The sequence below is a fragment of the Pteropus alecto genome, unplaced genomic scaffold, assembly GCF_000325575.1.
Source record: "Pteropus alecto unplaced genomic scaffold, ASM32557v1 scaffold60, whole genome shotgun sequence".
NCBI classification, from domain to species: domain Eukaryota; kingdom Metazoa; phylum Chordata; class Mammalia; order Chiroptera; family Pteropodidae; genus Pteropus; species Pteropus alecto.
The window spans coordinates 2,866,377-2,881,737 of record NW_006430726.1 but is presented as its reverse complement, the minus strand read 5'-3'; the positions used below and the strand labels follow the sequence as shown (position 1 = coordinate 2,881,737).

Below are 15,361 nucleotides of genomic sequence, written 5' to 3'. Positions count from 1 at the left end.
TATAATGTATGTGTATAAAATATACACACACACACACACACACACACACACACACATTTGTATATAATATATATAAAAATATATATGTATATAAAATATATTTATGTGTGTGTGTGTGTGTGTGTGTGTGTGTGTGTATGACATGTACAAGCAAGAGAATGTATAAAAAGAGGAACAGACTTCTGCTTCCCACGAAGATGGAGTAACAGTGAACAGATTTATCCTCCAACTTTAAGCAACAACAACAAAAAAGGCCAAATTATATTAAACAAGAATTTTCAGACACTAGACAATAAGCAGTATAGGACAATGATCCCCAAGAAAGAGAAATAAATGAGGTGAGTCTATAACTGCCCCATCTTACTGGCTAGAGAGTTTCTAGGCAGCAGCAGAGAGGGGAAACTCAGAATCTGGTCTTCCTGAGTCAAAGGAACAGAGCTGAGAATCAGAAATGCCAAAGCAGCTAGAATTCACAGGGTAGAGAACTGGAAAGGAAAGAGCTGCCTGCAAAGAGAGCCCTGGAGATGTGCAGGGTTAAGACAATGGAGGTCATTGAGTGGTAGCAGAAAGACAGCACTCATTTGAGAAGTACTCAGCAAAATAGAGAAAGAAAGTTGATGGAAGAGAGAAGTTTCACTCATGAGTTATATGCCTCCTTTCTTGTCAACCACAGACAACATAAATAGACTTATGTTTTACTGACATGATAACCAAAGACACTGCATTTAACTACTGTATCATTAAATTTTTTTCCCATGACCAGAACATTATGACACTTAAAAGAAAATATTCCTGAGAACCTGAACCACCCTTTCGAAGTTCAATACCTAAGTAATGGCTGATGGGGGAGGATGCTCTGGTAACAACTCTGTTGAGGACTTGCTCCAGAATTTCTTGTCTGATCATTTCATGGATCTAAAAAGAACAGAAGAACCAGTAAAATATTCTTTGGTGACTTTCAGCTTACAATTGCATCGAGGTATATTGGGTAGAATGAAGAACAGTTTAGATATGGTAAAAATTGACTGTTAATTTCAAACACGAATATAATGTGAATCACTGGTTAAGACATGTTCACTTAACCCTACCCTCATTCTGTGCTCAGACAATCATTAGCAGGGCAAACCACCATGTTTATTAGCCTAAAAGAGAGAGCACATGAAAGCACTCCTATATAAGGTCCAGCATCAAACAGGAATACTTCTACTTAGATATCCATTACATGCCAATATCTACATTTCTGATGTATTCATAATATTTATTTTAAAACTTAAAAGCCTATGAAAATTTCTGAAATTGAAAATCATCTTCATGAACCCCTTCCTCAGTTTATAGAAGCACAGTGGCTGCCGCCAAAAAAGATGTTTTGAATTTTCATTTAAATTTTAGTTAAAATCCTTATCTGAACTTGATTACTTTGAGTTACAAACTAATTTCTTTCAGACTTCAGACTAATAATTAATTAGCAGTAAATTATATGCTCTACAGATGCCTTGACAAAGCAATCATCTGTGTGAAATCCAATGGAACCTCCCTAGTTTTAAAAATGATTAAAAACAAAAACTATGAAAGGCTCTTATTCTAAGAATGTTTTTAATCGGATTACTGTTAAGAGGAGTCATTTATATCATCTAACACACTTACAACTATTAAGGGCTATTATATGGCACTCACTTCATAGTTCTGGATCAGAACACTAGATTTACATTTAAATTAGCCTCCAAATAGCATTTTCAGCCTATACTTTGGCATGTAGCTACATTAAACAATCGAATGTCAAGAAGATGACTGAGAGAAATCCCTAGCAAAGCAATGTTTAGCCTCAGATATGATCTAGCTTTCCTTTTTTACTTGAAATGAATTTCTGAAAGCTGTTTCAGAAATTAACATCGAGATGATGGTCATAATATGGTAATGAATAAAAAAATGTAAATTACCCATTTTGGGTTCTTCAAAAACAATGAACCAATAAGTATGATTGTTCGAGCCTGATATTCTACAGCAATGTAAAAGATTATTTTCTGTGTAAAGAAATAGCATTTAAAAAAATTATTTACTGTTGAAAGGAAAAAAGAAAATCATGGGAAAGCTAACATATTCAAACTTCTATGAAACGGTATGAAATAGAAAACAGAATAAAAAACTCATATAAATAAAGGATGATAAAGTAAGTATTCCATCAAACTGGAACATTAGCAATGTTTCAATTTCTATCCCAATTTCTATTCCCAGAACTCAAATTTCCTTGTCCCCCAAACTCCCAGGCAAATATCATACCCTATTTATAATACAATTTAATAAAATTAGGAAATAGATGCTAAACTAGTGTCTCACCTTAAAAGTTTCCAACAGGATATTAGCTCCCAGCGTACATGCATGTTGCTTTGGTGTTTTAGAAAGACCTAAGCTGGTTTCAATAGGTTCATCAAGAATCTTCTTTGGCCCATATGAATCCATTAAAATGAAGCCAAGCTCTACTAGGCCCTGAGTAACATGATCCCAGCTATGAACACTGCATGAAAACAAAGCTTTGTTAAAAAGAAAAGCTTAGTAAAATATCTTTATCTTCATAAGGTATGTGTTACACATTTCCCAAACCTGATCTGGTAACTGACACTCTTCACATGAACCTTTTCATGCACCCTTCTGGTATAGAGCATCTTCCTCTGCCTTCTCCAAGACCCACTATACCCCTGAGAAGTGAGCAACAGTGAGGCTTGCCTGCTCTTAGATGAGATCTGAGAGTGGAGGAACTTGGGCCTGAGAGGCAGAGTAGCACTCTGAGAGGATGGTAACATACTGGAGGATTAGGGAGGCCCCTAGAAGATGACCTCTGGGTACATCCTACTACTATCCTCAAATCACAGAGGTAGACAGTGTTAAGTAGATAACGGCGCTCTCAAACTAATGGGGAACATCAAAAATAACAACAAGGAGACAATCAGTAATCACCAAATAGAAGAAAAAAATACTGCCTTAAAAGAGAAGCACCAAACTCAATATTAAATTAAATATGAAATACTGCCTTAAAAAGAGAAGCAACAAACTCAAATACTGCCTTAAAAGAGAAGCACCAAACTCAATAATTTAATACCTGAAGGAAAAGGTTAATGGAACAAACAGGAGATTTTAAAAGTCTAATGAATATCCTCAGACTATTATAAAAAAAAAAAATGGAAATCTTGGAAATGAAAAACATGACTGATGGAGTGAAAAACTCAATAAATGAACCTAAGAGTAAAATGGACAGAGCTGAAGAACAAATTAATCTGAAGAAAGAGCTAAGGGATTTGTGTAGAACTTCACATAAAAATACAAAAATATGAAAGGCATAAAAGAAAAATTAAGATAGCACACAGAGATCAAGAAATTCCAACAGGGATAGAACAGAGAGAAAAAGAGGCAGGATTACTCAAAGAAAATAAAAGGAGAAAAACATTACAGAGTTTAGTAAAGGCACGAATTCTTACAGTGAAAGGGCATACTAAGTATCAAGCAGGAGTGAATTAAAAAGGAACTTACATAAACATAAAATATGTTAAATTTCAGAACACCAAGGATGAAAATAGTTAAAAGTTCCTATGAAGAAAATAACAGATTGTCTACAATAATTCTAAAAAATCAGATAATCACCAGACTTTTCATCAGTAGTCCTAGATGCAAAAAGACAATGAAAAATGATTATAAACCTAGAATTTTATACTCGGTCAACTATTGTTCAGGTGGGATGGCAAAATAAAGACATTTTCAGATATGAAGACTCAGAAATCATACCAAAAAAGATGACTGGAAAAATTATATACTTATGCCATATTTCTAAGAGAAAAATATGAAGTTCAAAAGATAGAAGTAAACAAAGAAATCAGTAACATTTATTACAAAGTCTAAATAAGTGTTGTTTAATGTAAAGTCCTATATTTACTATAGTAGAACTTTTATGTTAAGACTAGATATTGGATGTTAACTGAACTTACTGTGGAGATCATTTTGCAATATATACAAATATCGAATCATTAACTTATCTACCTGAGGCTAATGTTACATGTCAACTAAACCTCAATCGAAAAATTTATGTCTGTCTGTCCGTCCATCCATCTATCCATCCATTTATCTATCTATCTTAGTGCTCTGGTTACAAAGTTGAATATGTTTTAAGTCTGCTAAATCCTGTTTTCCCCAAAGGCCCTGTTATTTTTACAGTGTTATATTGCAGAACAAAACATTTTTCAGGAATATATCATATTACAGCATAAATGCATTAATTAACTCTACTAATTATTCTACTAATTAATTCTAGACACTAACAGGCAAATCTAAATCTAAACACAATAAAATACTACCAAGATCCGATTGGTAAGGTCCAAAGATTCAATCACATAAAATGTAGGATGCATTATTTAGAGGAAAATTGACTAACCAAGGCAATCATGTGTAACAAACCAGCTGGCTATTCTATGAGGTCTGCTAATGTTACCCAAATCTCTCCTACTGAGAGCTGGTCCTAAACTAGTGACAACTGCCCATTCAGCCTAATTATAAATGGAGAGGCTTCCAGGTCCTATGGCTAAGTGGGACTTGTAGAAGAAGGGCTACGTTCCAGGAATTTCCTGGTTAATTAGTGCCCTGTTTCTTTAGCCCAATCAGAAGAGACTGGGTTGGCAGAATACTAGAGATACAACTATAAACCTTAGGAAAAAGAGGAATAACAAGATACAGAGAGGACAGAGGAGCTTTAAAGCCTATGATGGATAAACCACTCAGAAACAACAGGTTCTAGACTCACATTTGTCTTATGTGCCAACCTCATGTAAATCCAATCTAAATCAGAATTCCCAGTCATGGAATAAGATCTGGCTTAAATTATAAAGCTTTAAAATATACTTAATCCAGACAAAGAAAGTATGTCATGGTCGAGATTGTTCTAACAGCTAGTGTATACCCTGAAATCAAAATAACACCTGGGAAGGTTACGAGTCTTGTTTCAATTTGGTTTAAAATGAATGTCTAAAACTGCTAATCAATTATCTAAAACTGCTAATTCAATTCCAACCATCAGGCTCAAATTTCAACAGTAAAAGTAAATAAAACTTTCGATGTCTACTCACCTAAAGTGACAAAGAGTTGCAGTATCATGAAGGAACGAAGGTATGACTTCAATTTTGCATTATTGCTATTAAGGTGGCCAAGAAATGAGGCCTTGGGATTTGAGGAACTTTTGATAAGGAAAAGCTTGCTTGACCAATTTTAAGGGATTAAACCTTGATAGATGAAATCAACAGCTGTAGTCACGTTTTCCCAGATGGGTCATAAGTATGGTACCACAAAGGAACTTACCGGGCTATGGTTCACAAACTCACCTATTCTGTACCACTTCCAAGATCATGGCTGAAACACAAGATCTATGAGGGACTAGATTCTGAAGAAATTTTGAGCCTTGGAGAAGCTGAAGATCCTTAAAGTTTTTTATAACTGAAGTCCTTAAAAGGTCAAATACCTAATATAATGAGAGAAATAGGAAAAGGGAGTCAAAAACGATATCCCATGCTATAGAATCTTAACACCGTAACTGTTCTTACTTGCTATCACACACTCATACCTATGACTGTTTCACTAGATGAGTATGATATAAAAATTAACACTTTCAATGGGAACTTTAAAAAGTTAAATACAGGCCTTCCTGAAGAAAGAAAATGAGCTAAAATCAATACTAGTTATTACCCATGACTAGGGAACACATATGAGAAAAAAAGCCAAAGGATTTTACCATTTTATTCTCGCAACTAACCTATTCCTATTAATGTCAACTTGATCAGGGATAATTTCTTGGAAAGGTACAAAATAATAAAATTGCTGGTGAATACCTAGCTAAACTTCCCATTCTTGCTACTTGGACTGTATGATATGTTTCCATTCTTTTTCCCACTTCATCACCTGGCTTACCACACAATAGGAAATGGAAGTAATAAACCAAGTGCCAGAAGTCTTCGAGCGGCCCCCCAGAGAGCAGTGTGGGAACTACATGTCTTACAGAGGAATTTGCTGCGGGAGGGATTAGGGTGGAATTGTTTAGGAAAAGATAATTAAAAAAAACAGGCTCTTGTACTCCTTACCAGCTACAGAAAGGACCAAAAACATCACCAATACCTGTTCCTCAAATCTTTGTATTCTCGTGAGAGAAAGCAGGAGGGCAATGCTGAAGGGACATATATTATTACTGAAATCTCCTTGCTGTCCTGCCTAGAAGAGATAAACAAAAAAGGAGTCATTACTTATATCTTAAAAGTATAACATAAGCCTACTTAAAAAAAGGTATTTACATGAACCAGAAATCTATACGCCAGAACTAAATCTAAAAAACTTTTAAAAAACATAGCAGAAAATCTTTAAGACCTTGGATTACACAAAGATTTCTTAAATACAATACAAAAAGCATAATTTATATAAGAAAATTGATAAAATGGATGCCATCAAAATTCAAAACTTTGTGCTTCAAAAGACACTTGAAATGAAAATGAAAAAACAAGACACAGACTAAGAAAATATACTTGCTAATTATGTAAATGATACAGAACTTGTACCTAGGATATACTAAGAATTCTTAAAACTCAATAATACGACATACAATCAAAAAATGGGCAAAAGATTAAAACAGGCATTTCACTAAAGAAGATATTAGAACAGCTAATAAGCACATGAAAAGAGGCTCAATTATCATCAGTCATTAAGGAATTGCCATTAGAACAAGTATTGTAAAAAAAGACAGACAATAACAAATGTTGGCCAAGATGTGGAAAACAAGAACCCTCATACAGTGCTGGTAAGAATGTAAAATGATATAGCCATGTTAAAGAACAGTTGGTAATTTCTTAAAAATGTAAACACAAATTTATTATACAACCCAGAAATTCCACTCGTAGGGAATCTATCCGAGAAATGAAAACATATGTCTACAAAAAGAACTGCAAGTGAATATTCAGAACAGCATTATTCCTAATAGCCAAAAAGTGGAAACAACTCTAATATCCATTGAGTGAATAAAACAAGTTGATATAACCATACAATGGAATACTATGCAATAATTAAGAAGTAATGAAAAACTGATATATGCTACAACATGAATGAACCTTGAAAACATTATGCTAAACGAAAGCCAGACACGAAAGGCCATATATTGTACGATTACATTCATATGACATACTTAGGAAAGGTAAATATATAGAATAAAAAGATTAGTGGTTGCCTGGGTCTGGGAATGTGGATTAACTCTAAACAGGCATGGGGAATTTTATAGGGTGAGAAAAATGTTCTAAAACTGGATTATAGAGATGGTTACACAAGTAGGTAAAATTATGAAAACACTTAATATGGGTGAATTTTTGTGTTTGCTTCGGCAGCACATATACTAAAATTGGAATGATACAGAGAAGATTAGCATGGCCCCTGAACAAGGATGACACGCAAATTCATGAAGTGCTCCATATTTTTGTGACAGAAAGACATCTAACTATGAGAGGTAAACATACAGTGCAATATATATATGACTTACTGTTGAATAGTACACTTGAATCTTACTGGATTTTGTTAACCAATGTCACCATAATAAAAAATAAATTTTTAAAAAATGAGTGTGAATATTCAGAACAGCAAAATTTTATGTTACGTAAATTATACCTCAATCATCTTTAAAAAATAGGCCTTTGAGGCCTAAAAGAAATGATATCCAAGAAATAACAGAGAAGGGAATAAATATAAAATCACAAATAAATAAAACAGAAAACCAATAAAAATAAAACAGTGGAGTAGATAAAAAAATAGAAAGTTGGTTCTTTGAAAAGACCAATCATACAGTTACTATAAACCTAAAAAAAAGAAGAGTGAACAGATACAGGTGCTTTAAAGTCTATCTCCCACATCATGGTCTTTAAATATCCTTTCCTACAAAAGGAACCCAGAGCACCTTAAAGAAACAGCTGGAATGGGGATGGGGCAAAGAAAGTACAAGGTCAGCCCTGCACAGCTGAAGCCAGGAAAATGGCTCAAAGGGGTCACATCAGAAGGACATATGAGCAAATCTGAAGGATCTGATTGGCCAAATATGGGTCATTTTGAGTAATTCATAATGACTACATTGAATTAAAAAAGGCTCATGGAATGGGAGACCATCTAGGAAGACCAGGTGCTGTAGGCATAATAAAAAATAATAAAAAAATAAATACAAAATAAAAAAGGCTCATGGGTGCATAGCGATATTCAAAATAAAAAGGGAGAAGGAAGGTTCTTTTTATAGACAACCAACAGTGTATCTGGACAAAATTTTAATTTTTACCATTTTGTAATTCCCAGTATAATTACTAATTTCAGCCAAGAATTATCAATAGGTGGGAAAACGAAAACCATGTGTGAAAGGTTGCTGAGGAAAAGGACTCTCACATGATCTCACATTACGATCCCATGGATTATTTTCTAATTGAAAAGGGAAATAAATCTTTGCAAATGAGTAACACTGATAATCACTGCCTTAACCAAAGGACATAGCACCACCAGGAGTAAGACCGACTGCTCCCAGGAGCCTTCCGATGTAATGCACTAGAACAGTAGTCAGCAAGTACAGCCCAGTCTAGTCCACCAACTATTTTTGTACAGCTCCTGCGCTAACACTGATTTTTACAGCGTTAGGAAAAAAATATCAAAGAAAGGACACTATTTCATGATGCATGAAAATTAAGAAAAATTCAAATTTCTGTACCCATACAGTTTCACTGGCACACAGCCACACTCATTCATTCATGTGTGCTCTCTGGCTGCCTTCTTGCTACAATGGTAGAGTTGAGGAGCCATGACAGAGACTGTATGGCCTGCAAAGCCTAAAAGAGTATCTAGCTCTTTACATAAAGTTTGCTGATCCCTACAAGAGAAAGTACACAACATCGCTTATGAAGCATTCTTGCCAAAAGTGTTTAACTTGAATCTAATCACAAGAAAAATAATCTGACAAATCCAGCAATGTGAGACATAGACAACTGGGCTGGATGCTTCAAAAAAAGTCCAAAGATACTAACCCTTATTCTTAGGAGATGCATGCAGAAGTATTTAGGCATTGAAGTGTTGCGACTTTTAAATGGTTCAGAAAAAATATAATAATGTGAGAGAAAGTGAGAAGGTAAACATAGCAAAGTATTTAACAATCAGTAAATCAAGATGAAGGGTATACAGATGTTCATCCTGCTATAGTATTTCAACTTTTCTGTGGGTTAAAATTTTCAAAATAAATTGTTGCAGGAAAATAGGTCCTTTATCTGTATAGTACTTTTCTTGAAAGAGTTCAAAACATTTCTGATTTTGATCTTATTACTTCACAAATATTTAATGATGAATGACTTAGATTCACAGCACCCCAAAATATACTAGAAATAGGCAACATCCCAATTCATAAATGGAGAAACAGAGGTCAAGGTTGAAGCTCACATACTAATGGAGTTAAGATCAAATTTTCAGTTTTTTTGCTGAACAGCTGTCATATATATATTTTTTTCTTTTTAAACACTAGAACATTTAAGGTATGGCTTTAAAATGGAACTTGCTTATGAATGTGGTGACATCATATATTTTCCACTTTCAAAGTAAAAAAAGAGATCCTCTAGACCCAGGGTCATTCTACAATATTTCTATTTACTTCCTGTCATTAACTGGCATAAAAAAAGGCTTAAGTTTGAACACCCCTGTTTCATAAAAAGATCCTCGATCACCTTAAGAGTTTGGTGCTACCTTTAAGTGTTTCAGAAGTTCTTTGCCTAGTTCACAGTCCAATTTGACGGCAAACACAATGTGCAGAATAACAGTGCCTTCCACATGACGAAGTTCACCTGATGGCACGGTAACAACTTCCAAGAGCCTAAAAGATTCAATAGAAAGGTGTGAGCAAGAGGCAATAGTGCAGATGTTCAGATGAACAAGCAGACCAACTCAGGTTGAACTCATATGATCGCTGGAGGAAAGCAGTAAGCAGATTCTACCGCCTCATTCTCTGCTTCATTTTACAATAAAACGTCCTGAAATAGTCATTATTTCTACTTCCTTACCTCGTCCCAGTTAAATCCAATTCAATTAGGCTCCGTCTCCTCCCTATCCTACCTTACCCCCTAGTGTCATCTATTATTGCAAGGGTTACAAACGACCTTTATGTTGCCAAAACCAATAATCAAGTCCCACATGAATGCCTCGGTAGACTTAACACAGATGATCACTTCTTTCTTGACATACTTTCTTCTCTTAGTTTCTGGGGCACTGTCCCTGGCCTCTTCTCTCTCTCTCTCTCTCTTTTTTTTTTTTTTTGGCTGGTTCATCCACCTTTTATATGGTGGGATGCCTCTGAGCTCAGTCTTGGGTTTCTTTCTCTTCTCTCCACACTTTCCCTAGGTGACCCCATCTGGACTCATGGCTTTAGTCCCTGCCAATCTGTATCTCCAGCCCTGACCTCTCCCTATAACTCCAGCCTGCCTGCTCAACACCTCTGGATGAGATGCTAATATACATCTCACACTTAACATGGCCAAAACTGAGCCTATTTTCCCCTAAACTTCCATTTCTGTCAGTCTTCTCTAAATATATGAGACCACCTTCTAATCAATTGCTCAAGCTAAATAACTAAGTTATTCCAGAGTAGAAGCAGTAAGTTGCAACAGGATTAATAGTGTGAATTCTGCTGCCAAACTGCCTGGATTCAAATCCCAGCGCTTCTACATTATGCAATTTAACCTTGGGAAACTCCCTAATTTCTCTGTGGTTTCATTTCTACAACCATAAAAGAGGCAAAATAACACTGGTGTGAGGTTTAAAGTACTTAGAATAGCACCTGGCACAGATAAGCACTATAAATATTTGCTTTAAAAAAATCTTCATTTTCAGACATGCCATGCTGTCTCTTGCCTTTGTACTCACTTAGAAGGCTCTTTTCCCTGATTTACATATTGTGGCTCTTGTCATTCAGACTTCAATTAAAATAGCACTTTCTCAGAGAGGTTTTCACTGATCATCCAATCTAAAGTAGCTATGCTGTCACTATCGCATCATCCATTTGAATTATCTGTATAGCACTTTCCACTCTAACATTTTTCTTTTTATTTATTTTCTGTTCTCTTCTCACTAAAATTGAAGTTCCATGAGAGCAGGGACTTTGTTTGACTGGTTCGTCACTGCAGACCCAGGGCTAAACAGTTTCTGGCACAGAGTAGACACGAAATAAATAGCTTTTAAACTTACAACTTACAGAACAATTATTGCTATTTTCCTGGAAAGGTGCAAATAAACGAGTTGAAGAGGTTACACTATTCTAACAACTTTATTACTGAGCATCTAAGAGAGAATTAGGGAAGTTCTGTGCTGAGGTGAAGGCAGGGACTGAATGGTTAGATAACAATGAAGTAACGAAAATATGCAATGAGAAGATTAATTTGTAAAACTGACTTTACTTCTATACTACATTACTCACTCGTTACCACTCTCTTCTTTGTTGTGCTGCTTGTCTAGCTCATTGAAGAAAGCTATGATTCCTTCCAAAATCTTCTTTCTGTTTCCCTGAAAAAAAAAACAAAAACAAAAACAAAAACAAACAAACATAAAATACGTGGTAAGGTCTCCCCACAAACAGCAAGACCAGCAAGTTGAACTTTTCAGCTTAAAGGCTTCTCAAGTATGAATTTAAAATAAATTACAACCTAGAGTCACAGTAAGAATTTATAGAACATTTTAATGTTATAATTGGGTTTGAAACACATCTTAGACTTTAAGGGGCCTATAGTTCACCTTTTCTGAGATCTTTATTCCTTTTACTGCCACACTCAAAACATAACGGTAGTTCAAGAGATATGTTTTCCTTGACTAAGGATCATGATCTTTTTACTAGACCAAATCATCATACATAAAATGAAAGCATCTATGCCCCAGTATGTAAACCAAGAATATGAATAAGCTGAATGGCCCTATCTGGTCATTCCACTAGAGTTAAAAAGAAACAACTTTTTATTTATACCTTTGAGGAGAGAACCAGAAGCTGATAGACCAAAGGTGGTACTTCTTGAAGATTCAACTTGGAGAACATCTTCAACACTTTTTCCATCACAAATCCCACCTCTTCTGCAGTCAGAGGGACATCCCTGTGGATCAAAGATTCTAAAGGCCAAAGCCAAATTACGCCAGGGCCTAATTTGGGAGATATCAGAATTATTACTGCCCCTATGCATTTTCTCAGAGAACCTTAAAGGGGACCAATAACCTTACCTAAGCAAGGTCATCTCGGAAAAAAAAAAAATCATAGAATTATACTTTAAGTAAGCTATTAAAGCAAAAAAGAGGGTTGGAAGGGAATCCTTTAACAAAAAACCAAGGTACCAATACTTTTACTAGGGGAGAGCAGTGTTTGAGCTTGCTACATTTCAATTTCTGGCAGGTAAGTTCATACAGCAAGACATAAGGAGAAAAGGGAAGCATGATACTTACTTGAACATGGAAGTGAGCTGAATGACATATTGCCGATCCCATCTGGTTAAAGAAAATAACAAAGGACATGTAAGTTTACCTCATTTTAACTTATTTACATATTACTTTATAAAATCAGTAAGGAAGAGAAAAAAAATAGGCCATTTTAAGTTTGATTAGGTACCATGGGGAAACAAGATCAAAGAAATGGCATTTGAAACAATGAAATAAACGCTTTTAACCTACTAGACTGGCAAAACCAAGGTCTGATGATATTCAGTGCTGGTGAGATTTTGGGAAAGAACACTCCACACACTGTTTTAGGGAGTGTGCTGATATAACCTTTCAAGATAAACTGTCATACTTATGAACTTTAAAAGTGCATATAACCATAGACCCACCCAACTTACTATTAGAAATATATCCCATGTACATGCTTATAAGAAATCACATAGGTATACATATATTTACTGCAACACTTTTTATAATAGCATAAACCAAATATTAATCAGGGAAAAAAATAATCTAATAATTGGAGATTAGCCAAATAATAGAATACTATGGAACTATTTAAAAAATGATGCAGTTATATTTGCTGTCATGAATAGATGTGTTAAATAAAAAATGAAAGGTATGCTACAATGTGTATCGAATAAACTCTTTTGTGTAATTAAAAACAAATGAATAAATAGATAAATGTATATGTGCTGATATAAACCCAAAATTATTTATGTAAGAGATGTTATATAAGGAACCATAATAACGGCCATCTCTGGTTTAGATAATCTTGGGTATTCCCTTCTGGTTATTTTTAATACACCCTAGTGTAATCAAAGTATAACTTACTAGTCTCTTTATTTTTCACTGACCATATATCATCTTCAACGTATGTCTTTATACTTTTCATTTTTAATGAGTATAAATTTCATGCAGTGGCTCTACCTTAACTTACATAGCCTACATCTCTCTATTATTGTATGCTTAATTTGAACACAAATTTGTGTTGAACATGTTCATGTATGAGAATTTTCTCTTACACTGACCTCTTCCCTTAGAGTAATTCCCACATTTTTGGTTTAAAGGTACAAGCTTCACTTATATATTCATTCCACTTCCTCCAAAAAATATAAAAGATATAGCATCAGGGGGTTTCCCAGCTTTAAGAACTGTGGGACTCCAAATAACGTTAGTGAACTAAAATTGCTATGTTAAGACTGACAGTCAAATAAATAAATTATATGTATATTCTTAGAACAAAAACTTTAGTAAATAATCTTTCTTATTCACAGACTAAATGGTTTTATTCAAGTGGCACATTATAAACAACAACAACAACAAAAACCCAGACTTCGGTGACATGAATTCTTGAAACAAATGGGAACTCTTTTGACACTTACAGTCCTCAGAAAATTTTACACATTAATGAGAAAGACTCACCTGCCAGAACAGAGAGTGTTAATCAACTGCTTCTTACTTTCTTCCCCACTAAGTTCATCTAAAAATGCAAAAACAACACTGAGAAATAAATTTGATTAAGTGAATAGAGAAAAAGCCACTGAAATTAGAAGAAAATTACCTTTTCCATAAGCCAGATTTTCCTTTTTGGTAACAAGGGCAGTGAGAATGATGGGTAATAACTCCAAAGATTTTCCATTCATTAGTCTGCCTTCTTTGATTGCATCAACAAACTCATTGGCTAATTCAACCAACAATGGTCCTGGAAAATTGTGGGCCTAAAAGTTCATGGAATAAAAAAAATATTAAGCAGAAATCTAAATGTTTGATATCTCTTTCCAAGAAACAGTCTTTTGCTGAGTTAAGAAAACTGACAACAAAACCCAGAACTGGTCCCATAAGAGATTCGGGAAATCATTCTGCTCTGGTACAAACTTATAATTGTAAAGAATTTCAAAGGTCAGAATGCTCCACCAGTTCCCTAATGTTTTCGAAGATTCTAGCTCTTCAAAGAGACACATGTTCATGATACCAGTAAGGTAATATAAACATCTAGGTCAGCAGTCCCCAACCTTTTTGGCTCCAGGGACCAGTGCTCCTACGAGAGTCTAATGTCTGATGATCTGAGGTGGAGCTGAGGCGGTGATGCTAGTGCTGGGGAGCGGCTGCAGATACAGATGAAGCTTCGCTCACTTGCCAACTGCTCACCTCCTGCTGTGTGCTTCGGTTTCTAACAGGCCATGGACTGTACAAGTCCATGGCTCAGGGGTTGGGGATCCTTGATCTAGGTGGTTTATGGCCCATCCATCAACTATTTTTCGTTTAGTAGTAGTTATTATGTAATTTAATAATTTAATAGAGAGATGTAGGCTATGTAAGTTAAGGTAGAGCCACTTGTTTTCCCTCTCTCAACAAATTACAACCCCTTCCAAAAATCTACCCAAAATCAAACAAGTTTTTGTTTTCCATCTCACCTCCAGCATTAGTAATCCTATGATCTCGGATGCAACTTCATTCTGCAAATCCCCTGACTCCACCAACTGGATACAACAAGTGTATATCTTAAGTCTCCTAAGAGCTCCAGCTTCCTCAGAGCAGGGGGAACCTTATTGTTTTACAAAGGCGTACAGAAACAAAAAAAGAAGGATAAAGTCTTCAAACAAGGTTGACGGACAAATAAATAGGAAAAACATACAGCTTTATAGTTTAACATAGAAACAGAATGATCAAACTACTGATTACTATAGCATTTAGAGCGGAAATATTTAGGAGTTTTGAAAAAGTATTTAGGCAGTTGACTGAAAATGTCATTGTCTACCTATGTTATTAGTTTTTAAAATAATTTAAAAATTACCGGACCCTTTTTTGGGTCCAGTAATCCAAATTAAATGTCTTTAACATATTTCAGAATGTTAACACTGGGTGATGTCAG

At 35.0% G+C, this 15,361-nt stretch overlaps 1 protein-coding gene and 1 non-coding gene across 4 annotated transcripts in view; one reads left to right on the top strand and one right to left on the bottom strand.

Annotated features, from left to right (window-relative positions):
• FANCI (Fanconi anemia complementation group I) overlaps positions 1 to 15,361 on the bottom strand; it is a 52,765-nt gene that overhangs the window by 30,772 nt on the left and 6,632 nt on the right. For all 3 annotated transcript variants that reach the window (XM_025049762.1, XM_006905263.3, XM_025049767.1), the window contains exons 4-14: positions 14,904 to 15,034; positions 14,051 to 14,207; positions 13,912 to 13,969; positions 12,496 to 12,537; positions 12,029 to 12,152; positions 11,489 to 11,574; positions 9,766 to 9,892; positions 6,145 to 6,237; positions 5,358 to 5,494; positions 2,335 to 2,512; positions 828 to 915 (exon numbers count right to left, since the gene is read on the bottom strand). In XM_025049762.1, coding sequence (XP_024905530.1) covers positions 828 to 915; positions 2,335 to 2,512; positions 5,358 to 5,494; positions 6,145 to 6,237; positions 9,766 to 9,892; positions 11,489 to 11,574; positions 12,029 to 12,152; positions 12,496 to 12,537; positions 13,912 to 13,969; positions 14,051 to 14,207; positions 14,904 to 15,034 — 1,221 coding nt within the window. The remainder of the gene's footprint in view (positions 1 to 827; positions 916 to 2,334; positions 2,513 to 5,357; positions 5,495 to 6,144; positions 6,238 to 9,765; positions 9,893 to 11,488; positions 11,575 to 12,028; positions 12,153 to 12,495; positions 12,538 to 13,911; positions 13,970 to 14,050; positions 14,208 to 14,903; positions 15,035 to 15,361) is intronic.
• LOC112484150 lies at positions 7,379 to 7,485 on the top strand. Its single transcript, XR_003047903.1, has one exon. It is a non-coding gene; the product is annotated as a U6 spliceosomal RNA (small nuclear RNA).